This window comes from Musca domestica, unplaced genomic scaffold (genome assembly GCF_030504385.1).
Source record: "Musca domestica strain aabys unplaced genomic scaffold, Musca_domestica.polishedcontigs.V.1.1 5, whole genome shotgun sequence".
NCBI classification, from domain to species: domain Eukaryota; kingdom Metazoa; phylum Arthropoda; class Insecta; order Diptera; family Muscidae; genus Musca; species Musca domestica.
This window is the reverse complement of record NW_026712346.1, coordinates 14,111,342-14,137,395: the sequence shown is the minus strand read 5'-3', so window position 1 is coordinate 14,137,395 and position 26,054 is coordinate 14,111,342. Positions and strand designations below refer to the sequence as shown.

General features: G+C 33.1%; 1 protein-coding gene across 4 annotated transcripts in view; it reads right to left on the bottom strand.

Moving 5' to 3' along the window:
• Positions 1-801: 801 nt before the first annotated feature.
• The window catches only part of LOC101901406 (peroxisomal acyl-coenzyme A oxidase 3), a 35,328-nt gene continuing 10,075 nt past the window's right edge, over positions 802-26,054 (bottom strand). For 3 of the 4 annotated variants that reach the window (XM_020035262.2, XM_020035261.2, XM_005179106.4), the window contains exons 2-6: positions 5,660-5,838; positions 4,674-5,597; positions 4,484-4,609; positions 1,870-2,212; positions 802-1,810 (exon numbers count right to left, since the gene is read on the bottom strand). In XM_020035262.2, the coding sequence (XP_019890821.1) occupies positions 1,260-1,810; positions 1,870-2,212; positions 4,484-4,609; positions 4,674-5,597; positions 5,660-5,794 (2,079 nt within the window). In that variant the 5' untranslated portion in view covers positions 5,795-5,838 and the 3' untranslated portion in view covers positions 802-1,259. Of the gene's footprint in view, positions 1,811-1,869; positions 2,213-4,483; positions 4,610-4,673; positions 5,598-5,659; positions 5,839-6,082; positions 6,255-26,054 lie in introns of those variants that run through there. The other variant, XM_011292438.3, reaches the window with a different exon arrangement.

Genomic DNA, 26,054 nt, shown 5'->3' with positions numbered 1-26,054 from the left:
AAAGTCAAGGAGCCTAAGGGCACTTTAGTTGTTGTTGTAGCAGTAGTACATGTGTGTGTTTGTGTTCTGCTAATCTGGTTCCAGCTCCAGGTTTAGAAATTCGGCTACTTTAACGGGCTGTAGCCAGAGATCCTCTGGAGTGAGTTGAGTAGGTTTGGCTGAGCAATTAAAAAGGTGTAGCGTATTGTGCGGGCCTGTATCACACGCCGGGCAGGCGTCACGCACATCTTCATCAATTCGTGAAGGGCACTTTAGTGATTTACCATACTGAATCCATATGAATCCGATCCATACACCATGGTTGGACCAGAGACCAAATTTTCGAAAATAATTCAAATTTTCACACCACCAAAAGGACGTTCTGTATGGTACTCTCTTCTTCATTCACACATAATCTTCGGATCAGTATATTGGCTAAAATTCTCCCCCGACAGTTAATCAGCCATTTCATTCGCCGGTGATCCAACAAAACTTGATTCACTTTAGTGATTTACCATACTAAATCAAGTTTTGTTGGATCACCGGCGAATGAAATGGCTGATTAACTGTCGGGGGAGAATTTTAGCCAATATACTGATCCGAAGATTATGTGTGAATGAAGAAGAGAGTACCATACAAAACGTCCTTTTGGTGGTGTGAAAATTTGAATTATTTTCGAAAATTTGGTCTCTGGTCCAACCATGGTGTATGGATCGAACAGTATTTGACAGGCCAATCGATTAAATCGTTGAAAATCGTTCCCAATAAAATATTCATTAGCATCAAAACAAATCCCACCCCATTAATTACAACGTGTTTCACTCACATTTAAAAGTTACATTTTTAATGGAAATTTTAGACACTTAATTTAACAAAAATACTTCAATACCTATTATTTGTTGGTTCTTATAAAATGCACAAAAAACTGCAATAATAACAATTTAACAAATATATGTTTCAATCGATTACGACAAATTAAGTTAAATACGAGAAGATACGTTAAGAACCAATCTAAGAGATTACAATTCTTAAAACAGTACTGATTCGGATTTTTTTCGAAATCTAATACATACACAATGAATATCAACTTACAACATATTAGTATATATAATGTTTAAGGATTTTTTACTATATGAGTAAATAATAAGTAAATAGATTGAGGAGAAGATTGCTCTTGTGTTGTTGTAATTTACATCTTAGGTAATTAGATTTTGACAGAAGAAACTCGTTGGAGGGGTAACTTAGTTTTTTGTTTGTTTTCTTTCAAAAAGGCATCTCATTTAGAGTTTGGATTTCACTTGTGGAATGATGATATCACGCCACCATGGTGGCCTTTCAAAGGCACCTGGATTTGTCATAAATTCGTTCTGCAAATTTTCATACAACAAGCCATCAGATTTTCCTATGATCGAATTTAATGCGAAATCTGGAGGTGCTAGCGCATCGGCAACAGCAACAGCGGAATCCTTAAACTCTGCACATTTCTGCAGAAGGCGTGTTCTAATCAGATCTGCAAATGTGGAGCCATGAGCAAAGCCACCAACGTAGAAGGTAGTCATGTGTCTATCGAAGCATCTCATCGCATAAATATCAAACGCCAACTTTAGAACTTTGGAATACTCTCCAGCTACATCTGGCCGATTGAATCTCTCAATAAAACGTGACAAACAGAAATATTCTGAATATATAATGGACATTTCACGGGCTCCATACACTTGGGAATTATTGCGGGCATCAAATCTATGACTGCCACCATTCATGTCTTTGGTTATTTTCGATGATGTGACTTCTAGTAAATGACACAGCATCCATTCGTAACATTTCAAGACAACTGAAATAAAAAATCGATCATTTACATTTCTAAAACGGTAATCATTAAAGATAACATACATTCGAAGGAGTCAATTGGTGCTTGTTTCAGTACCGATTCCCAATTTTGTTTTAAAATATTGTCTCTATCTTTCAAAAAATTCGCAGTGCCCACTGGACTTTCTATGCCTTCATTCCACTGACGAAGTAACCAATTCGATGCTTGTTGTCCAAGAACATTGTTGTCGCCCTCGTATGTAAGACTAGGATCGTGATCGTTGCGTAAATCACCCAATTTGGAGGCTTTTAGATATCCATGGCCACCACAAGCCTCTCTAGCTTCTTGAATAGCGTCTCGTGCCGTCCATGTTATCATGGGCTTCGATGATGATATAACAGCATGGATTTCCGACACGGCTTGAGTCTGCCACATAAAATAAGAAGTACGTAAATTATAAATTATCATGTTCTCTATTGTAAAAAAAAATTAAATAAAAATATCTATAGAAATAAAGGACATATTTGGAAATCGCATTCATAATAATCGCAATCAAAATAATTTTGGTTTGTTAATCTATATAAAAAATTTAATTAAATTAAATATAAAAAACAACTTGATGGGACTGAGTTTTCACTACCCTATTTCATGAGCCAAGTCGGTTTTATGAGGAATTCAAAGTGTCTTATATTCGTAGAGTTGCCGTAATGTGGAGGATCTATCAAAACCTGAATATTATTGCGAGATAGTCTACTATTTTTTACGAACTCACAATAATAGACCTCTCAGTAAGAAAATTAAGTTACATGCAAGTTATTCAATTTTAAATTGTTTTGCAAGAAGTACAACCACTTTAGTTCGATCTAATCAGAAAAAGTTCGGAAATGCCGGCCAATTTGTTGGGAAACTGTTGAATAAACCTTCAAAATGGTAAGAAAAGGAGACCTTCAAAATGAACGTAAAAATAAATATACGAAATACGTTAACAATAATAATGTGTTTAACGGAAATGGAAATTAGAGCTATTTCTGTGACGAAATGTGACACAAAGCTTGATTTGCTCAAGAATTTTCGGTATATCTCACGAATATATTGCGGAAATGACCAAATTAATATTCCATTTTTTACTTTTTATTGATATGTATAAAACACAATGATAAATGGTCATGATTGTCTGAAATGGCCTGTCAAGAATTATAAAAGAAATTTTCCGGTAGCCCTATTATCACAATAATATGAATTATTGTGGTGTATTAGGTTTATTCAGATGAACTGCAATACTAATGATTAAGGTTTGAACATGTCATTAATTAAGATTATATACGGATATCAAGAGGTAGGGAATAAATCCTGTAATGGACTTTCATTGATGTGACTTTCATTTTGTGACAAAGGATTTATATCCTCGAAATACGTTTGAAACCATCAAAATGTCTCAAATCGGTCAGTTATATGGGAGGAACCAGTTTTCAAGGACTAGATTTAAGTATAATGAAAACATCAAATGTAAAATCAGGATATATTTGGTCGATAAACATTATGAGATAATTTTATATGGGAGCTATATCTGAATGAGTACCAATATATTCCTTATGTAATATCATCAATCAATAATATAAAAACCTGTACAGTTTCAAAAACACATCTTAAATATTGCGACCTCTATCGTAATTGCAAATGACGGACACAGGGGCTCACGGAAATAATTTATAGGCTCCCTAACTGATACCTAGGTTTTGATAGTTAAATTAAAGCCTTGCGGACAGAACATTTCAAACTCTTAAAAACACTGTTACATTGACATTTTTGTAGAAAGTGTTTAATTCGAATTAGAAATCACTATCGACTCTGCGGACAAAGACCTAAAATGGTAATGACTAGACAAAATGCATTCTTAGCAAATGGTTTGAGGCTATACTACTTTGAATAACAGCATATGACAAAGGCATGCTAATATAAAAAACACAATTATAGGAAAGAATGAAAAATAAAAGTTTGGATAATCCAAAATATTGGATTCAAAATTTTATTCCATATACCTTCCCAAATAATTGCATACTGCCTTAGCGGTTTAAATTGCTTAACATTGCTAACTATGTTGTTACGATATCATAACAACAGAGGTATTTTTCACAGGGTTGCCATATTTTACTCTGTCTTGTCCTATCTTTATACTTCTATGTCTTTGCTGCGGACGAAAATGACAAAAAAAATATGTGATTGGTAGATTGACTGCAGGTGAAAGCCAATATTTCCGCAAAGTTTAGGCTTTTTAAAATAGAAAAACTATAAGTTTACAATTAATATCTTGATTACCATGTTCTTAAAAGGAAGCGTTAAACTCTAAAACTATGAGCCAGCAACGCAGTCCGGGTCAGCTAGTTAGGCATAGTCTTCTGGCTTAAAATGAAAACTTTACTATCGTTTAGTGATTCTTGTCCGTATAGTTTAATGCAACACTGTTCCACGATCACCAACTTATTAAAGCTCTATGAATTAGATATTAATTGGAAGAAGAAAAATAAAAATAATAACATAACTAACAATGTCAGACTTTAATCCCAACCACTTGGAAGACAACATAGAAAGAGATTGCATATTATCATTCGTCCAGTGAAATAAAAACCAAAAAACTGTTCTACCAAAATTGGATTAAAGAGTTAAATTGTTCAGCTGCATAATATTTCCTTTACATACCAGCAATTCAAAACCATTCGAATCGGCCTGTGATTTTTCAATAATACCCAAATAGATATCTGTTAGTTCCATAACAGCAATTTTCAAAACGCAGGAAGCTGCCAAATACGGGAATATTCTCCATTGCTACAAAAACAAAACATATATGTTTACTTCGAATTTGGTCGTTTCAAACACACAAAATACTCACATGGAGTTGATATTCGATTATAGCTACTTCAGGTCCAGATTTTTCCGGTCCGAATTGTTTTCGCAAGGCAGCATAACGTACAGCTATTATGGAAGCAGTGGACAATGTATTCACAGATTCCTGCATGATACCAATTCGACCAGCCGAAAATGATTCCAATGCAGATCCCAATACTTTTCCCGGCTCTGTAAACACACTCTCGTACACGCCTTCAGGAGTTACATCGCCTGTGCGATTTAGTAAATTCTCACGGGGTATACGATAGTTCGAAAACATAACAAATCCATTGTCTATGCCATTTAAACCTATCTTTTCGCCAATATCTCCAACTAAAACTCCAGGATAAGCTTGAAGTGTCTTTGGGTCCCTGATGGGAATAAGGAAACCATGTAAACCCTGATTTGCACCATCCGGAGTATACAGGTTGGCGAAGGTCATGGCCACGGTGGCCGTTTTGCCCAAATTGCCAACCCAACATTTTGCCGCTTCAAAGTCTGGTGTGTTGATGATGAATTCTTGCGTAGTCGGATCATAGGTTGCCGTTGTGCGAATACATTTTGTGTTGCTGCCATGCGAGAGTTCCGTAATGGCTAGACATGTGACAATCTCACGATTCCAGGCAGCCTCATAGTATTTCATATGTCTTTCAGTGCCCATAGCCCGAATGGCGTTATTGAATAGACCCACACCCAAGGCAATCTTCACCGACAAACTGGGACAGTAGGCATGCAGGGCCTCATTGATGCCCATTAAATATTTGGTTTTCTCACTGAACGAACGCTGTTCGATCTCTTTAGGAACTAAGTCTAGTTGTTTCATGCGATTCATTTGCATTGCGCAAATGCGTTTCTGTTGATCGGTGGGTAGTGTTGATATGGGCTGTGAAAAAAGGGGATCATTCTCCAGTATTTTCCAGACTTTGTACTGAAAAAAGACAAATGTATCTTTTAATAATCGACCACATGTGTGCAATTTCGAAAACATACCTTGAGCCGCAAAACTTGTTCCTTTTCAAAGATAAGCCTCAAACGTTTCCAATCAAAGTTGGCCCTTTTCCGGTAAATACACAAAGGCCCTTTGGGAAGGTCTGGTATAAATGATGTATCCACACTTTGAGTCATCTTCTTGAGTTTCTAATTGCGGACACTGTGGTTGTGTTTTAAATCTGCAAAGAATACAAAAATGTGTGTAAATAAGTTTTAGTGCGCTTGGAATTGCGGTCAAATGAAATCGTCTCAATGTGTAATGCTACAACTTCGACTACCAAAGTCGATGTACTCATTCTTGGGAAGCCTTATAACTTCTTCCGTATATTTTGATTGACTTGAATTCGCTGAACATTTACTTGTTTTTGGTTCCAGTCTAGTTAATTGTTAAAAGAACATAAAATTAGCTTTATGACAATGTACCTTTTTAACTATTAATAGACCCCACACTGCATTACTTGGCAACTAATCTTCGTGGGAGGCTTATCACACATTGCCAAACAACTGAATGTTTACTGATTCTCTCTGTCATTTGTAAATGTTTAATTTAATGCCGTGCCGATTTAATCAAAACAAACAATGCAACGTCACTTAATTGCTGTCATTGTCATCGTAAATTTAATTACACGTTCTCTGCTATACGTCATTTTTATAACTGTTATAAACTTATCGGTGCTACTCCAAATGTCTCACTTCGCTGCTCGCCATGCCTATAGAATGTTTAATAAAGTGCGGGTGTTGGGGGCAGCCTTTAATTATTGAATAAATATCACGGTTGTATTTATTAAATGGGAAATGCCTACTTTTATTTGGAAATGTAGTTTATGATGTTTTTTAGTATTAAACAGAACAGTTTCGGATACCGTAGTTATTTTGTATTTGCAAAAGGAATAAGCCCATAATTGTTGTCCCTATAAAAAACAACGTTTATTTATTAGCTTTGGTCTGGGGATATTCTCTATAGGAATTATTTAAAATAACTCCTATGACAATCATTTTTTTTTGTCTTCAAAGAATTGAAGTCAAAATTCTTTTGGCACTAATTTACTGTGGTGAAAAAATCATGTTGAAATCAAAATATAAATTTCAATAGATTTCTTGCGCAAACTTATTGTAGAAAGAATTCAATGTCATTGGTTTGGAAGACTTGTTAAGCAACAATGATTGTTACATTTTATTTAATTTTACTCGATTTTTAAATTCATAACTAGTTTTATGCCGCCTAATGGCTACTTTCTATTTTAGTTGTAACTACTTTTCCGAATAAATGCTGTTTCATTTTTAATTATGCCTCTGCTTTAATCTTTTTTCTGTAAAGTCAATTCAAGAACTGTACCATAATTATTTTCATAGAAAAGTTTGTAGGTGTCTTTTTTACACCTACTATTTATGCGATGAATACAATGTTGTTCAAGCATTTTGCAAAATCTTTATAGTTCCATAGACCAGAGAGTAGGAATACAAAATAAAGATTATACAAATTATTGAATGTATATCCTAATCATCAACTCAAGCATAGGGGAGTGCTTCGTCAGGAAATCAGTGCACTCATCAAGGATGTCTTATCATCACTCCTATGGCTTCTGGTCATAAATAATGTACTAATAGATCTGGAACGTAATGAAACTGAATTCTTTGCTTATTCTGACGACGTATTTCTGTTGATTTCTGGGAAATTCCTGCAAACAATTTCAGACCTAATGCAGGGAGCTCTTGTGAGACTATCGAGATGGCCGCGTTGCAATGGGCTTGGCGTCAACCCATCTAAAACAGAACTTGTTCTCTTTACGAGGAAGCGGAAGCTCACGGAATTTTTACCACCATCGCTGGATGGCGTCACATTGAGTCTTTCGTCTGAAGCCAAGTATCTCAGCACGATCCTCAACCACCGTCTGAACTGGACGAGAAACATCGAGGAATGCGCTAAACGAGGCTTGGTAGAACTCTACTCCTGCACAAACTCCATAGGAAAAAGCTGGGAACTGAAACTGTATATCATCAAATGGTTATATGAGTCAATCGCTTGACTTATGGTGTTTTAGTTTGGTGGCACTCTCCCTCATTAAAAACATTGGCAAAGTACAAAGAGCAGCATCACTATTAATTACAGGCGCACTCAGAAGCACACCTCAGTCTTCTTCGACACCCTACTCAACTTGAAACCCTTAATTTTATTTGTAGAGAAACAAGCGGCGAGATGAGACTCAAGGAACTTGATCAATGACGCAGTCAATCTTTCGGACATTCGGTCATTATGAATTATGTGGAGAACCTAGGTAGTCGGATTTTAACTAGTCACTATATATCACCTACGCTAAACTTCGAAACACTGGACCCAGAACACTCTACCTTTCAGCGGTATAGCTATCTATACCGACGCCTCTAAAATGGAAAGTGGAACGGGTGCAGGTGTTTTCTGTGAAAGCCTGAATATCCGGAATTCATTCAAACTCAATAAAGATTTAAAGTATTCCAGGCAGAGATCTTTTCTCTTAGGAAACCCGTAGAATTGCTGATGAATCAAACAGTTGAACTGGATGGACCGTGAAAACTTGTAGTAGGCTTAATCACAGGTCACTATAATATTTAGGTCATGACTTCCATGTGGGGGGTGAAGATACTGAGTATTGCAGGCTTTGTCAAGACGAGGAAGAGATAGAAACGGAACACCTTCTTTGTCAAAGTCCAACTCTTTTTAGAGTCGGACTGAGGCTCACAGGTAAGCAAACTCTGCATAATCTGTCTTCACTCTCCAATACTGAGCCGTCAATAATTCTTCAGTTAAGTAGAAGACTAAAGCATAGACAAATGAAGATATAGACAACTAAAAGTTAGTTTTGTCTTTTTTTCCAGATGGCTCTCATCATGTTTTGCATAGTCAACATGCTGATTTACGCGTTCAAGCCACTCGACTTCGAAAACACATTTTATCGTTTTTCAAGAATTTCACTGGAATATTCCCATATTTTTCGATGTCATCACGTACTTTTCACATTTCTTTTATTATGAAATAATTTTCAGCTGACAAATATCCTACAGTTTTTGTTATTTTTAACATTTTTGAATTGAGTGACTTCAAAATTCCCACTCAAACCCCTGAAACGATATGGACGACATCTGCTGTTCCGATTTTTTTCGAAGATAAACGGTGAGAGCATTTCGTTGTCTATATTTTCATTTGTCTATGACTAAAGTGGCCAAAGACAACACGATAAATTCTTCGTGGATACATCCTTCTGACATAGGGTTTCTCTCTCTCTCTATCTTCATTTCTTTACCATAACTTTTGACAGAGATGTCACATCGCTTAATGACATACCGCGTTTGAAGCGACCGTGAAAGCAGATTTTTACAATGAACCAATACACGCCACGAGAAATAGTTGAAATTTACATTCAACAGAAGAAGTCAATTGTGAAAACTCAACGTGCTTTTAAAACATTAAAAAATGTGAGAAGTGCGCCTTCTAAGAACACCATTATACGTTTATACGAAAAATTTTCGACTGGTAAGGCTCTTTCTAATCCGAAGAGGCCATATAAAAGTCGTCCAAGGCGATCGGCCAAGAATATCGCTGCCGTACGAGCCAGTGTTGAGAGGTCCCCAAGAACATCCCAAAAACGCCGTTCTCAGCAGTTGGGCATGGCTCGGTCCACTTAACAACGGATTATTCGCATTGATTTGCATTTGTTCCCGTACAAAATTCAATTGACGCAAAAATGTTGCTTGCGGACAAGCCTCGTCGATTGGAATGGGCCCAAAGAGTCATGGGTCCGTTATATGGGGCCTATACGATATCGTGGGCCTATATAGATAATTCTCTGCCGAGGTATAAAGTACCCACAAGGAACTCCTTGTGTGGATTTTCAGACAATTCCGTTGAAAAAGTTATCAAAATACCGAATATCGGGGATACCGTTATATGGGGGATATACGATATCGTGGACCTATATAGACAATTCTCTCTTAGGGGGTAAAGTATTCACAAGGAACTACTTGTGTGAATTTTCAGACAATTCCATTGAAAAATGTGGCTAAAATCTTCAAAATACCGAATATCGGAGGGTACCGTTATATGGGGGCTATACGATATCGTGGACCGATATAGCACATCTTATATTATATAGCCCAACTTGACCTGCCTGCAGCCAAAAGAGAGATCTGTGCAAAATTTTAGCTTCCTATCTTAATTTGTTTAGACTGTAGCGTGATTACAACAGACGGACGGTCAGGGCTAAATCGTCTTAGAATGATAAAATGATTATTTCGATTAGTTACAAACGGAATGACGAACTTAATATACCCTCCATACTATGTATGGTGGAGAGTATAAAAACAATACGGAAGTGTACCAGTAGTCGGCACTTTTAAGATTTTCGATTTTTCAATCTTTCAACATTCTGAGTGAAATCTTTCAAATGCAGAAAAATAAAGTTGCTCAGATTCCAATTTTTGTTTAGTTTTCGAAATAATAAACAAAAATTGAATTTATTTTTATTAAATTTGCAATTTTACTAAAATAGTAGTTTTTTTTCCAGTAGTCGACACCATTTTCCAATGCTCGGCATGTCTATTTGCCAGTAGTTGGCATATGGTATTTCAGTAAAAAAAATATTATTTTGTATATTTTTTTATTTCAAATAGTATAAACAATGCTATATTACGAATTCACAGTTTAATCCAGAATTTGAAATTATTTTCGTTTTAAATAGTGTTTTATTTAAATGCCCGTGAAGATAAATTTTAGAATATATAAATTCAATGTGTTGGTGCGCAAGGGGTTAATTGAAAAATAGTTTTTTTCATATTAATGATTTTTACCATTTTTTTTGGATAAATCAACGTATTTTTAAATTAATTTAAATTAAATTAATTAATTAAATTAATTTAACAGGAAAATGACACAATTTCCCGACGAGGACGAATAACCAGAGTGGTGTTGGCGGTAGGGAAACTGCATGGAAAATGCTGAATTGTATATATATATATATATATATATATATATATATATATATATATATATATATATATATATACCTACCGAAACCGCCACTTTGGTTAGAAAATCGATAAAAATCGATTATCTGAAATCAGTTGGGAATATAAGGCATATATAGCCAGAAAGTACTCCTCGAGACCTTTCATTTAAGACCCGCCTCAATGACGCAGCTAGCATAGTTTTTGTGCAATTCAGCATTGTCCATGCAGTTTCCCTACCGCCAACACCACTCTGGTTATTCGTCCTCGTCGGGAAATTGTGTCATTTTCCTGTTAAATTAATTTAATTAATTAATTTAATTTAAATTAATTTAAAAATACGTTGATTTATCCAAAAAAATGGTAAAAATCATTAATATTAAAAAAAACTATTTTTCAATTAACCCCTTGCGCACCAACACATTGCATTTATATTTTAAAATTTATCTTCACGGGCATTTTATTTAATTATCATTCTAAACCAAATATAGGTAGAAAATCAAGAATAGTACGGTTACCTTCAGTAACGTATGGATTTTCAATTTAAATAAAGATGAGATTAAATAAAAAAAGAAAAAAGGGCCTTTCTCATATTTGGAATTTGTGAATCAATCTTTCTCCTTTAGATAGCCAACATTTTTATTCAAAAATGCCACCGCTATGTAAAACGTCAAATAACTGATTTAAAAAACCTACTTAATTTAGAAAAGTTGGTCAAAAAGCACAAATAAAAGCAACTGCCGACTCAAAACCATTTTTTATTTGAGTAGTTTTTGGATTATTTTTTAATACTTTTCTCAAGTTTTGGTGAAATTGAAAATATCAAACATGATATTTTTCTAGTAATCGGCATCCCCTGGCAATTCTCTTTTTTTCTGTTCCTAATGTCGGCATTAAATAATATAACAGAAAAATGCTTGATTTGTGTGTGTTTTAAGTTATAAAGTGATCTTTGGACTGTTATTTACTATTATAAAATATTTCTGATTCCAAAAGTATTAAATTTAATTTACTTAAGTCGATTATTAAGTTGACGCCACCACTATTTTTTTCTTTACAAACAAGCACTATCGCACGCGTCGAAACCCGTTATTCTCTCATAATAAATGATCTGAGCCCATTGTTTTTTTTTACAGAAAGAGAGCAGAGGACACTGTTAAAGTTTTTTTTTTTTTTTTGCAATTAGTTTTATTATTTGGTGAATTTTATTCTTAGTTATTTAAGTTTACATTTGAAAACTGCCGACTACTGGGACATGCCGAACTTAGGCGCACTTACCCTATACCGTTTAGAAGATAGAACAAATGCAGTCCAGCAACGAGTACAATCTAAGCTTTATAATAATTACTAGCTGGCCCGGTCCGCGTTGCCGGACCGTACTTTTAATCTTTAATGCATATTAACATTTAATAAAATTTAAAGCATAATAAATCACAGATCTGACTTATGTAAGCGGCACCATTTGCATATTTCAATAGGCTGATCTTATTTTTCTACCATATACTTTAGTTGTGTCAGCTCTGTTAAAGTATAACATAATGCTGTGTCACGATATCGTGACATAACATATTTATTCCACTACCAGTGCCATCTATTGAAGAAAAGTAACAATGTAATGTCCCATCTTATTATATTATATGCCTTTGGTTTCACTTACCCAAAAATACATAAAATCTATAAATACCAGTTTTGTCCGTTGCGGCTTTTAACTCCCCAAAAATAATACACATCATATTGGAATTCAAAAGAAAACAAAAAACACTACAAACGTACATTCGTAAAAAAAGTAAAAAGTAAGTCAAAATTAAAAAATCATGCAAAATAAAACATTATTATTGTACATTCCAAAAGTCAATGAAAATGTTCAAATTTTACATTTCTAAGCGATTTTTTGGATTTTATCCTTTTATGCCAAGAGACAATTCTGAATTTGTCTGAATCGTTAAAATCAGACCAGCGGTTGTTGAGTTATAAATGTATTAACTAACACAACTTTCTTTTATATATATAGATTATATTGTAAAAGGCCCGCCCGCAGTTTAGCAGATCCATGACTTTTCGAAAGGAAGGAATGTACTGCTATTGACCATTTTCGCATGTTTTCTTGGCGTGATACAAATATAACGATGTGCGAAGTTTGGAATAAATTGTAACACATTGTAAAACATCGAAAGATTGGCCCTACACCCTGCATGTAGTATTCCAATTTCAATTGTATACCCTCCACCAAACTACGCTGCATATATATAAATTTTGTCATTGCGTTTGTAACTCATTGAACTACCCCTGATATATAAATTATATATATTTTTGATTAGCGTAAAATTCTAAATCTGTCTGTCTGTTGTAATAAAGCTATCTTTCGGACGAATTGAGATAGAGGGCACATGTGTGCATTTTGTAAGTAGGCGGTTTAAGTTCGTAAATGGTTATGCGTTTTTGTATATCCCCCATATAACTTTACCTCCTGATTTTCGGTTTTTTGACGATTTTGTTCACCTCTAATTTATTGGTATTTTGAAGACTGGAAGTAGACCCAATATTCAATCCTGATGCTTTTATTTTTAAAGGTTCTCTTTACATTATCGTGGAGGATATAGACACTTCGGCTCAGCTGATCTTAACGCCATTATATTTGCAATTATGACCTGATCTTCAAGAAACTGAGTGTCAGAATTAAAGTCTATACATTTTGGAGATAATCCCAATAAATTGGGGGATTAAATGGACCATGCTCTTGCCCCAACAGGTCACAATTATGGACCTATATGCAAGACATTGTGTAAAAGCTTAGAGTTTTGATCGGAGAACAAGACTATCATAACTTGAAAAATTCAGAAATTTTCATTCAAATGCGAATATATTCTCTGCTCATTGATTGCGTATGGTCATATATATACAAATTTTTTTTATGGAATCGTGCCTTGAATCAATTACCCGGGATAACTCGATGCATATGAAAGCAAAAGCAATTTTATGTTTGACATACCTGAGATGTTCTTTCATTCTAATTCAGATTTGCGAGCTTCAAATTAAAATATAGTAGTAAGAAAAGCCTTTGCTTGTCTTTTTCTTATTTTTAATTGTTGTCGAGTAACAATTTCTCATTTTATTAGAAGTACCCAAGATAGTTGTCCAATATTGTTCAACTAAGTCTCATAAAAATTTTACGAAGTACGGTGTGTTAAATTAATCATATGCTTCTTCCTTTTCTCTCCTATTTGTTTTGTTTAATTCTTCTGGCCGTTTTTGGACGTAGTACCAAAAGATGTGGACCGATATTACCATCTTCGAACTCGATCTAAGTTAGGTAAAAATATTACAATATCCAAAATGTATAAATGATTTCTCCTCAATACTTTAGAGCACTTAAGATCAACTCCCAAAATGTCCTGACACGAATTTCGTCAAAAGAGAGTTTAGGTCAATTTTTTTAATGTGCCAGGACTTATCAAATACCCTCCGCAACCACAATGCTGAGGGTATAGTAGTTTTTGTGCCTACAATAACAAAGCGTGGACCTATGTGGTTAACTTTAATAACCATTGAGCCTTATTTACATCGAACATGTCTTGTTTTCATTGATTTTACCTCAAACAAATAACGAATCTTCGTAGAACGTGTAAGCAGATTCTATCATATGAGAGAAAATCAATCGATGTTAAAGCTAGGGCCTTGCAATTTTACGGAGACATCGATTTTAATCCTATGTATAACGGCAAAAAAACTCCTATGACAGTATAATCTGATGTAAAGCCTAATGAAAATCTCAGCCAAATCCAAGTTCCTAATAATTTGAGTTGATAGAAATTTGCCCAGCCCAGCAATAAGTATATCTAATATGGATCTAAATTTTGACATAGGAGCGGTATACCGGTATCGACCGTTTCCAGGTATTTTAAAGGTCCCCAGAAGTGACTTAAATTTAATGCATTGGAATCTTAAAGTTTTTTCAGTATCTCCTGGGTTGAATATATCAACACAAGCAACTATTTGAACCTTTCCAAACCATGGGTTTCCCTGTCTTATCCTTATCATCTCAATTAAAATCATTTAAAATACACAAATTTCATGTAATTTGTTGCGTGAAGGAAATAAAAGGTGCTAATACACTTGATATTTTCCTTATGTAGTCTTTTGATTTATCTTATTTCATCACGTTGCGCGATTTCTATGCAATTACACATCACTGCAACTGACATCTGTAACCAATGAATGTCACAATGCTGATAAGAGAACGTCGCCCATTCATATCTAATCTTGAAACGAAATTATTTATAATTTCACGTATTCTTTTCGTAATAAGTGGGCACTTGTGGGGATTTCTGTCAATAAATGTGTTCATATTTTACAGACACGTTTACATGGCGACAAAGCTGAAAAAAAGTTCTTGGAATGTGATTCATTACAACGACTGGATGTAATTCATTGCAAAATTAAAAAAAAAAAAACTAAATCAAATGGGTATTTATTTCCACTCTATACGTAGACATGCACATTAAGTACCTACCACTAATGTATAATCGGAAAGGAAGTGTAGATTCGAAATTCGATTGACAGATTCGAAAATCTCACATTCCGATAGGCTAGACCATGGTACAATGAATACAAGGTAGGCTAACTTTGAAAAAATTACAAGTATAGAGGTCTACCTGTTTGGTTTGTATGTCAGAATTACTATCAAAACAATAAAAAAGCAAACAACTTGTTGCATTGATTTTGAATAAATAATTCAAAACAGCGAAAACTGAATGAAAGGTCAAAATTTCTTTTCAAAATCATGTTCTATATATCTCTTATGGTTTATTTCGCGACAAAAACTGTAGATTTTGTCGATGCATAAGTCGCAATAAGCATTTTGAAAACACCCGAATTTGAATATTTTCTGAACATTTTTTATTATTGAAAAGAATACACACACATAAACAAATGAAGTTGACATATTAAGCCAGAAAAATATAAAAATTAAAATCATATGGTAGTTCTGCCCTACCTTAAATTCATTGTACCATGGTACAACGAATTCAAGGTAGGGCAAAACTACCATATGATTTAATTTTTTTATTTTTCTGGCTTAATATGTCAACTTCATTTGCTTATGTGTGTGTCTTCTTTTAAATAATAAAAAATTGAATAAAATTAATAGTCAACTTTGAATAAAATTAATAGTCATTCAGAACTCACTAAACGTCACACGTTTCAATTATTTTTACTTGAATTTTTAACAGTTATTTGGCTCTCAATGTGTAAAACGTTTCATGTATATTTTATTCGATACGATTTGACATTAAACGACTCCCATTTGTATATCTACCACCTGTTAATTTATGGCAACTTCTGTGCACACATCCGAGAATTTGATGTGTAAACACCAACCGGTTATCACGTCATGTGTCAAACGGCAACAGTTACCGACGCTTGGAACGCAGCTAGATGAGTAACGAATAGCATGTATAATAATTATGTATTTTAACAACACAGTAATAAATGTGTTTATTTAACGTTGATGTCTTAATTAATTTTGTTTATTAACTAAAAACAGACATTTATCCAAATGCAACTCTCCTAACCGCCCTGACTTTATAGACATAGAAAGGATTAAATATTTCGACAAAAAGGGCCCTCCGCTTATGAACGAGTATGTGTGTAAAGTACCAAGAGATTAGGGACGAATAGGTCGAGAGTATTTCTCCATGTACTGATTTCAAAAACATTGTTAAACAAGTAAAAAAAGTTCGGCCGAGACAAACATTTAATACCCTCTACCATTGGGTAAAGAAAAGTTTTTTTATATAAAAGTATCTGACTTCAAAAGTGTTCCACTTTATACTCCAAATACCAGTAAGACCGTTTGGATAATACTGTTAAACCTTTTAAGAACCATAATGTGGGTTAGGCCGTTATATGGGGGCCATACCAAAACGGGAACCTCTATAGACAATTTTACACTTCAAGTATTGGCATCTACCAAATCTTCTTAAATACCAAATTTGAAACAATTTCGTGGGTAAATGTGACTAGGATTGTCAAAATACCGAATATCGGGAGATACCGTTACTTTAATTCCGCCACACGAGCTAGAACCCACTATGACCGACAAATACCAATTTTTAGACAAATCCGTGGAAAAATGTGGGGTCTACAACGAATAATTAGGGCTGTTACAAACGGAATGACAAAGTAAATATATATAGGGTGTAGAAAAAAACTTAACCAACTAAAAAATCTATTAAAAATTCCGCTTAATGTTTGAAAATTCTAAATTCTTCTAAGGTGTTACAGTTATACGGGGCTATATAAAAATGGGACCTCTACATCCATTTTTTTTTTTGCCAGAGAAGGTGGTTCTTTTTACGAAATTCAAACCCCAAGTTTAATTATAATTCTTTTGACAAATTTATCAAATATTATAGAAATACTGAATATCGGGAGGTAGAGTCCTATGGGGACTATACCCAAAACTTGGACTTACATAGATCGTTCTGTCCAAGGAAGTTTCTTAAATGATGGGAATACACACTGCTTATTTACAGCAAATTGGAGTTAAAATTCCAAAACACCTTAAATCTGGCGGTACAGTTATAGAGGGGCTATACCAAAACGAGGACCAACTTAGCCCATTTTTAATACCAAAAATCGTGCAAAAATAAGATACATCTAAGTAATTTTTATCAACCCACTTCATTTCGTTCGGAAGCTAGAGTTATTTTCAAAGACAGACGGACATCGTTAAATCGACATAGAATATTGTGCTGGTCAAGAATTTATATACTTTGTGGGGTCTAAGATGTATATTTCGAGGTGTTACTAAAGGAATGACAAACTTAATATACCCTCCATACTATGATGGAGGTTATAAAGAACTACATAAGTGTAGAGTGGAATCAATATGATAAGTGTTTCAATATGTCCACATTTTGATGTCAATATAACAGATTTTCTATTTCATATTTCTGTTATTCATAAAATCTTCTAAATCTTCATTAAATCAAAATACCAAAAAACGAAGCATTTTTATCCTCTCTCTTATTATACCCTGCACATATATTAAATGCCATTCCGTTTGCACCACCTTGAAATATTCTAAATGTTCTTTGACCGTCTTGGTCGTTATAAAATATGTATTAGATTTAGCTATGTTCACTTTTCAGTCATTTAAAATTTTTGAGATTTGAAATTTTACAAAAAAAAAAAAAATATTGAATGCTTCAGCCACAATTTTCAACAAAATCTATCTATATACATAAAAGGAAGTTGTGTTAGTTACTGATCTGATTTTAACCGCTGATCTGATTTTAACGATTCAGACAAATTCGGAATTGTCTCTTGGCACAAAAGGATAAAATCCAAAAAAAAAGTGTACAAATTAAAGATTTCAAATTTTTCATTTTGACTCTTGAAATGTACAATAGTAATGTTTTATTTCGCATGATTTTTTCCATCTTGCATTACTATTTTCGAATGTACATTTGTAGTGTTCTTTCTTTTTGAATTCTAATATAATGTTATTCTTTTTGGGGACTATGAAGCGACGACAATTATGGGGTAGCCAACCTGAATAGATGATGTCAAAATAATTTAACGCGGTCAAACCAAAGTTAAAGGATAACTACTTTTTCAAAATCGCATTACAAAAATTCTAAAATCGAAACAAAGAGAGAATTTTTTTTCAATGGAATCGAATTTTAAAATAATAGTAAAGACCAAACTTCGTAAGAACCTTAAAAAATTTGCTGTAAAAAAATCGGCGAACAAGTTGGAGATTTTTTTTCTTTTCTCATTTTGTTATTCCTTTCTGGTAATTCTATATAATAAACGATTGTTTTCTTTTTAGCTTATCATATATAAAAATATGTATTAAAAAAATCTTTTTGGAGTTAAATTTTTTCAATTACGAACTATATAGAAGTGTCCTTTTTAAATATTTTGAATTCTGAATTAATAATATCAATAATGGCAATCTTTAATGTCTAAAACTGACATTTAGCTTTCAACTCCAGGATCCACACGTTCTTCCGCTGAAAGATGCGAAGATATTTAAACAGACAAAAAGAGCAAGCGTTATGGGGCTCATTTCAAAACGTGGACCTACTTCTTTTACATGACAATAATCCGTCCAAAGAGAACTCAAAATGCAAAATTCATTGAGACTGTAATCAGTGAAATACGGATATAAAGGGCGCAAAACAGAAGTAAGAAAATGATTTGTATCCTTTCAGAAATTCTTCCTAAACTTTCAACATACCTTAAATCGCTTTTGCAGGTCATGATATGGGTCATAACCCCCGTATAAGGGTACCATCCGATTTCAAGTATATTTTACGTTTTAACCATATTTTCATACAAATTTCGGCAAATGTTGATAATTTGGGAATAAACCATCCTTGCAAACTGATCACGTTTTGTATAACCATCATATGATTTAAGCTATTTTCGGGGTCTTATCCACTTTTTTACAAATTAGTTGGCCCTTATTTGGCATCTGTGTTTCTAAGGGGGTCGAAAACCTCTTCGCATACAATTTTCAATTTTCGGAGTAGGGTCCATCTTGGTTTTGACTACATTTATCAATTGATTTGGATAAAACATTGTATTTAAGCTATTCTGGGGTAGAGAACCATCTTACAGATAACTGTCCACGTAGGCATTTATTAAAGTATAATCCCCATTATGTGTACACCCAAGTCCATTTTCCTAACCATTGAATGGTCTGCAAAGAACATTTTGTATCCTATTGAATTTGTAACTCCCAAGAGAATATTGGTTGCGAACGTAGATTTGGGATGGGACTCATTCAGTCGGGAATTGTGGCAGAAGCCGAACATTTGTTTAATCATGTGTCCAACGCACAATTTAAATGACAAAAAATTTAATTCCCATCTTACGGCAATGGTGTGAAAGAGTAATTATCTTTGACTATTCCGAAATCATGGACAAAGGTAAATACCACGCAGCACGGTATTTTAAACGTTGGAAATACAAATTCCAAATTACAGCTAATTTAAATGTGCCTATTATAGACGTTCTCTATCATATAGGAATGGGCGAACATCTATCATAATTTTTGCATTGAATATTTTTTCTATTTAGAAATTACTATGGAGTCATTACTTATTATAAAATGGTGACTTATAGTCAGATCTGTGCTTCAAAAATATGCTTTAAATACTAAAAGTACGGGTCAGCAACGCGGACCAGCTTTATTCGGTACAGACCAATGTAGCGATATCTCTTGATATTTGGTATTCCGAATTATTAGGTTTCAATTATTTCAATTATCAAGAGATTTGATGATTATTTGGTGAACTCGGTTCTCATTTAATGACCTTCGACCAACGAGACATTTTCAATATCGCTTCTCATTTTGACATAAGACTCATATAGTGTTAATAACCGATCTTAAGGGTTTTGAAGAACTTTCAAGATCTTTTGATTTTTCAGCAGAAGTGGCTGAAATTTCATAATTTCATCTTACCTTTGTTCAACGCATATCCATATAAAATTTATCCCTAATTATTGTTACTGTTTGAAGGTCCTAATCACATTTTTAAATTGTCATAGAACTCATGACAAAAATATTCAGTACCCCAATTTAAGCAAATTTTAGGGATTTTGAGGGAAGCATTGTGAAACATTATAACAAGCTTTGGTTTCGCTCAATAGGTTAAGCTCAACGTTGATCTCGCTTTCTTTCAGCCTCTATCGTAATTGCAAATGACATGAGAAGATGTGCTCAAATTGAGAAAGTTCTAACCCCAACAAATATCGTTTTAATGACGTATATTAGACATCCGTCTTCTTTGTCATTGCATACGATATGTATGCGTGACACTTGTTTTAAGATTTTTTAACTTTTTTGCTGCGGCACACAGACACGTATGTAAGAACAATTCAAGCGATTATAAATGGCGTTAGGTAAAAATCATAACCATTTAATGGTCTGGCATTATTCGAAATTGCATGTTAAATTGTGATAAATTGCAGGGTGGTTTCTAATGTGGCTTTTGTTTCCACTCGTTTTTATTTTGTCGGTTTAGACGCCCATATTTTTATAGCATCTGTCTAGATAATACGTTTTCATCCTCTACTTTTGGTTTTTGTGTTAAATTATCTTGAAAACATGTCATTACTCATGTGACATAGATTCGAAGAGAACGGCAAATACAAAACCAACATTCTATTTACTTACACTGGTAGGGGATTTCTTTCGTCATACAACGCTTTGCGACATTATCTGAGAGCGTGTGGGAATAATATTACAAATGCATAGGTACGTAGAAAAAATGTGAACACGATTTTGTTCAAAATATTTTTGTTTAAAAATTACAATCACAAAAAACACAATGTTCAATGAAAGATCAATATCAGAACGCTTGCATTTGAATAAAATACTTTCAATATTTGAGTCATCTTGCAAATTCTTAAATGTCTTAAGACAGTTTTTAACTTTAAAATCGAAATGTTGAATTATATGATTTTGAAGATTATTAAAATTGGTCTCTTTTAATGCCCTCCGCCAAAGTTTAGTGGGCAAATTTAATTGGATATTGCGTTTGTTATTCCTTATCATTCATTTGATACCACACGGCGTGGTCTTAATTAACGAAAAAAGTTATGTCGATTCAGCAATATCCGATGGGTCCGTACAAATTAAGAGAGAACTAAAAATTAGAATCGTGACAGCAGATACTGTGGCAAATCGGTCTACATGGCCCATTCCTGGCCCATGAGCGGAAAATAAAAACGACTTTCTAGGTAATAATAAAAACCATTTTCAACGTGTTAGACTTTTAATCTAAGTCATTTGTTTGATTTAGGAAAAACGATTTTTATTATCCCCTAGTAAATAAAATAACATAAAATAACATAATAAAAATAACATTATTTAAATTGTCAATTTGTAAGAATTATGATTTTAAACATTTTCGCATTACATTTATTGTAAAAAAGAATTTGTTAATAAAATCGTTTCGAGTATGCATTGACCTAAGCATTTCATTGTAGAAATTTTAAGAAAAAAAATTATCATCGAAAAATACGATTTTAAAGGACTGGCGATTATTCAACATTTCAAGCTTTTTAGAGCAATAATTGTCCTATTATCTATATAATACGTAAATTGCAAATTGTCTGACTCAATTCTCCGCATACTTTTAATCGACCAGTCTGACGATTTTAACGAGGGTCAATTTCGACATTCATAAATTAAGAATATTGTTAAAGCCAATTTTAATCTAATATTTTTTTAAGCAACTAATTATTTTATATTATTCTTATATTTTTAATCTAGAATAAGTAACAGATTAGGTGTGTGTAGTAACGTCGAGAGTTATTCGACCCCTTCTCTTAAATTTGTGGAGAAGATTATTTCTTTGTTAAATTTCTTAAATCTATTAAAAATAGCTTTTTTGTACCGCTTTTTGTGACCGTAGTCTAATTAGATCTCGATTGAACATGCAAATATTATAAGAGTGCAGACGTAATGATATAAAAAAATGAATAAATAAATAAAGATAATTTTAAATAATTTCCTACAAGTGGACTTTTTTATAAAATTAACAATGCATTTTAAGTACTTGATAAAGTGCACACACTTTATTGTAAATCTTTTAGATTTCAATATGGCGAAGAAATTTCTGTACATTTCAACGTTATTTTTATGCATGAATAAATGTGAACTTTTGCGGTTTTCCCCTCCTCCCCCATAGTTTGGACATTGTAGATATTTACAATGCGTTGCCGCAATTCGAAAATGTTCTCGACTTTAACAATGAAGAAATTTCTTATATATATATATATATATATATATATATATATATATATATATATATATATATATATATATATATATATATATATATATATATATATATATATATATATATAATATTTTTCTTAACATGACATGATTTTCCCATTGATACCCACTGTAAACCTAAGGCCACACTCTTTCGAAAATACACACTCATATACAAAACGGTATCTCAACAGATGGCCAAGGTCGAAAAAAGAAGCAAACCGGCTTTTTTGTCACACTTTTAGCAAACCGCACACAGATAAACAATGCAAAACATTGGATACGCAGCCTGCATAAAAGAGAACGAAAGCATCAAAACAATAATCTTTTGGTTTTATTATCGAATGAAAAGAAAAGCTATGGTGTCTGGGAAGCCGATGTGTACACGCCTCCATAATGTAGCTATTTATATCGATCTTGACATTCAGTTTTACGTCATTTTCTTCTATAGAAATATTGTAAGTGTTGCCAATTTTATAACAAAAAAAATGAAAATACTTTTGAATATCCATAGTTATTTCAAGTTTAGAAAAAATATGTTCTTAAAAGTAAATCTTCGAATTCCATGGTATATAACCATTCACTTGGTTAAAAAATCGAAAATTGAGTACTTGAGTTTATATGGAGGCGAAACCAAACCAAAAACTCTATATAAATAAATGTGAACTCATTCTGACATTTAATATTCAGGCAAATTCTGAAATCGGCCTAGAACTTGATTCTGATTTTAAAATAATTACAATATTCTAATGGGGAATAAATTTTGTAATCTATATATGGACGGCTCACTGCTATACCGAACCAAGTCATGAAATATAAAAAATTCTGAAATTAGTGCCAATGTCCCCGTATATGGAAACTCTGTTTACCCTGTAAAGCACAATGTCAAAAAGTGTTTCGTTCCAAAGATGACGGTAAAAAACCTAAGTCAACGACTGTCATTTTCGACTTTTTTCAAAGCAAAAATGAACCAAGTCAGTGTGTTTCACTTTGAATCAGTACTATTAGTGAGCACGTGTTTATTGTCGTTAAGTTTTCAGCAATATTAAAAAAAATCAGTGTTTTCTATAAATGGATAGTAATAATAGCAGTGCTTGTGATTTTTCCAGCAATGAAGATGAGGAATATTTGCCAGCCCCAAAAATGATGAAGACGGAAATGACGAATTTTTTATGTGTAAATATTTGTTGAAACCATGGTAAAATTAAGAAGGTAAAGACATTTCAAATAAGCATATCCATCTCTGCATTCTGTGTAATTTACTCTGTCAAATTTCCCCGCCTAGAAAGCAGGTTCCCATCTCTGATTTGTACGTACAATGAATTTATAAATATACATTTTGACAATGAGATGTTGTCAAATGCATAACTTTGAAAAAAAAAAAAAAAGTAAAAAAGCTGTAAGTAAGGCCGGGCCGAGCTTTGAATACCTTCCACCATTTGGTACAAATTTGGCAATTTTCAAAAAATTAAAATCCATTAAAAATTCTGTTAAAATCTTAAAAATACCGAATGTAAAAAAAATATCGTATATTAGGGGCTATACGAAGACGTGGACCTGCACAGACAATTTGCAATCATAGGCTGTAGTATTCATTACGAACTTCAAATACTAAATTTGAAATAGTTCCGGTAATAGTACCGCATATCGGGAGGTACCGTTATATTTGGGCTATACGAAGTCGTGGACCTAAATGGCCCATTTTCAATACCAAAAGTTCTGCAGACATAATAAACACTTGAGTAAATTTTTATCAACTTACTTCATTTCGTTCGGGTGCTAGAGTGATTTCCACAGACGAACAGATGGACAGCCTGACTTACCTCGCTAAATCGACACAGAATTTTATGCTGATCAAGAATATATTATGGGTTCTAAAATGTATATTTCGAGGTGTTGCAAACGGAATTACAAATTCAATATACCCTCCATACTATGGTGAAGGGTATAAAAATGTAAACATATAATTGCATGACTTTACCTTCTTATTTCTACCATAGTTGAAACCTTAAATTTTCCTTTATCCCTGTTAACATTAATTTATTTAAAAAAAAATGAATTTATTTTATTTTCCTAAATATCACAATGATTGTCAATTACAATAGAAGCACCCGCAGCTGCCAGCCGCCAAACCAAGACATGACTTAAAATAAAACTCCGAAACTAGTGGGAAATTAATCGCTTAAGTTAACTATATTTAGTCATATAACGAACATTTTATTTAATTTTTTTGACTTGGTTCGCTTTAGCTGTGAAACCATGAAATTTTATTCCGAGTAATAATGAACCAAAGTAGATTTTTTTATTTTTGAATATTTTTTTAGTTATATATTTAAATTATTTTTATTTTAAATTAGTATCATTAGTTAATTTTGAATATAGACTTTTAGATTTTCTTTTGGTAGACTAAAATATTCCTTCTAGAAATTAATGGCAGTGCATTTACTTTACCTCTAAATATCTTCGAATTATGTTTTTATGACTTAGTTCGGTATAGCTGTGAGCCCTTCATATATAAATGTAAGTTGTGTTAGTTACTACGCTTATAACTTAAGAACCGCTGGATTAATTTTAACGATTCACACAAATTCGGAGTTGTCTACTCTCCGAAAAGGATAATATCCAAAAAAATCGCGTAAAAATGTGATATGTTAACATTTTCATTTTGACTTTTCAAATGTACAATAGTAATGTTTTATTTTGCATGATTTTTTTCCATTTTGACTTACTTTTTTCTAATGTACATTTGTAGTGTTTTTTTATATTTTATTTTTGAATTCGAATATTTATACCAATTTATTTAATTGACTTGATTTCTTGAGAACTGAAATTGATGGCGGGTTACATGGAAGTGTAGTAGCGAATTATGTGGTGGCGAAACGGAATAGATGATATCGAAATAATTTAACGCGGTCACACCAAAGTTAAATGATAATTACTTTTTCTAAATCGCTGAAAAATCATGAAAAAGAGATCTCATTGCAAAAATCAAAAAAACATTTTCAGTGGAATCGAATTTTAAAGTAATAGTACATTCTATTGACAAACTTTGTAAGGAAGGATCTTAAAACATTTGCTGTAAAAAATCAGCGAAAAAGTTGAAGACTTTTTCAATTTGTTATTCTTTTTTTTGTCAATTTTTTTTTTCAATTTGTATTATCATATTGAATTCAGTGGATTTTTTGTGAACAAAATAAAAAATAATTTTTCACTAAAAAAATAAAATAAGTGCGAAATAGGATGTTAACTGACATCTACCTTTCAACTCCAGGGCCTACATCGTGGGTTAGCTGAAAGATGCGAACACATGACCGAAAAATGACCGAAAAAGCTTAATGGGGCTCATTTCAAAGAATTTGGCTAATAATGCGTATTAGGGGGGTGAAAATCTTACACTAAAATTTCTACATATCTACAAATTTTAGAATTTTTATCCATGTTATAATACCCTCTCAAGTCCACCTTTTGGCGGACAAACAGACTGACATGGTTAGGGGGACTTATGAGGACTCTAATGCACAATCTAAGTTGCTAATGGGTTTAAAAAAGTAATTAACTTTGGCTATTCTTAAATCATTCAGCCCTCAATTATGTAGTATACAAAATACAGCAAATTCCAAA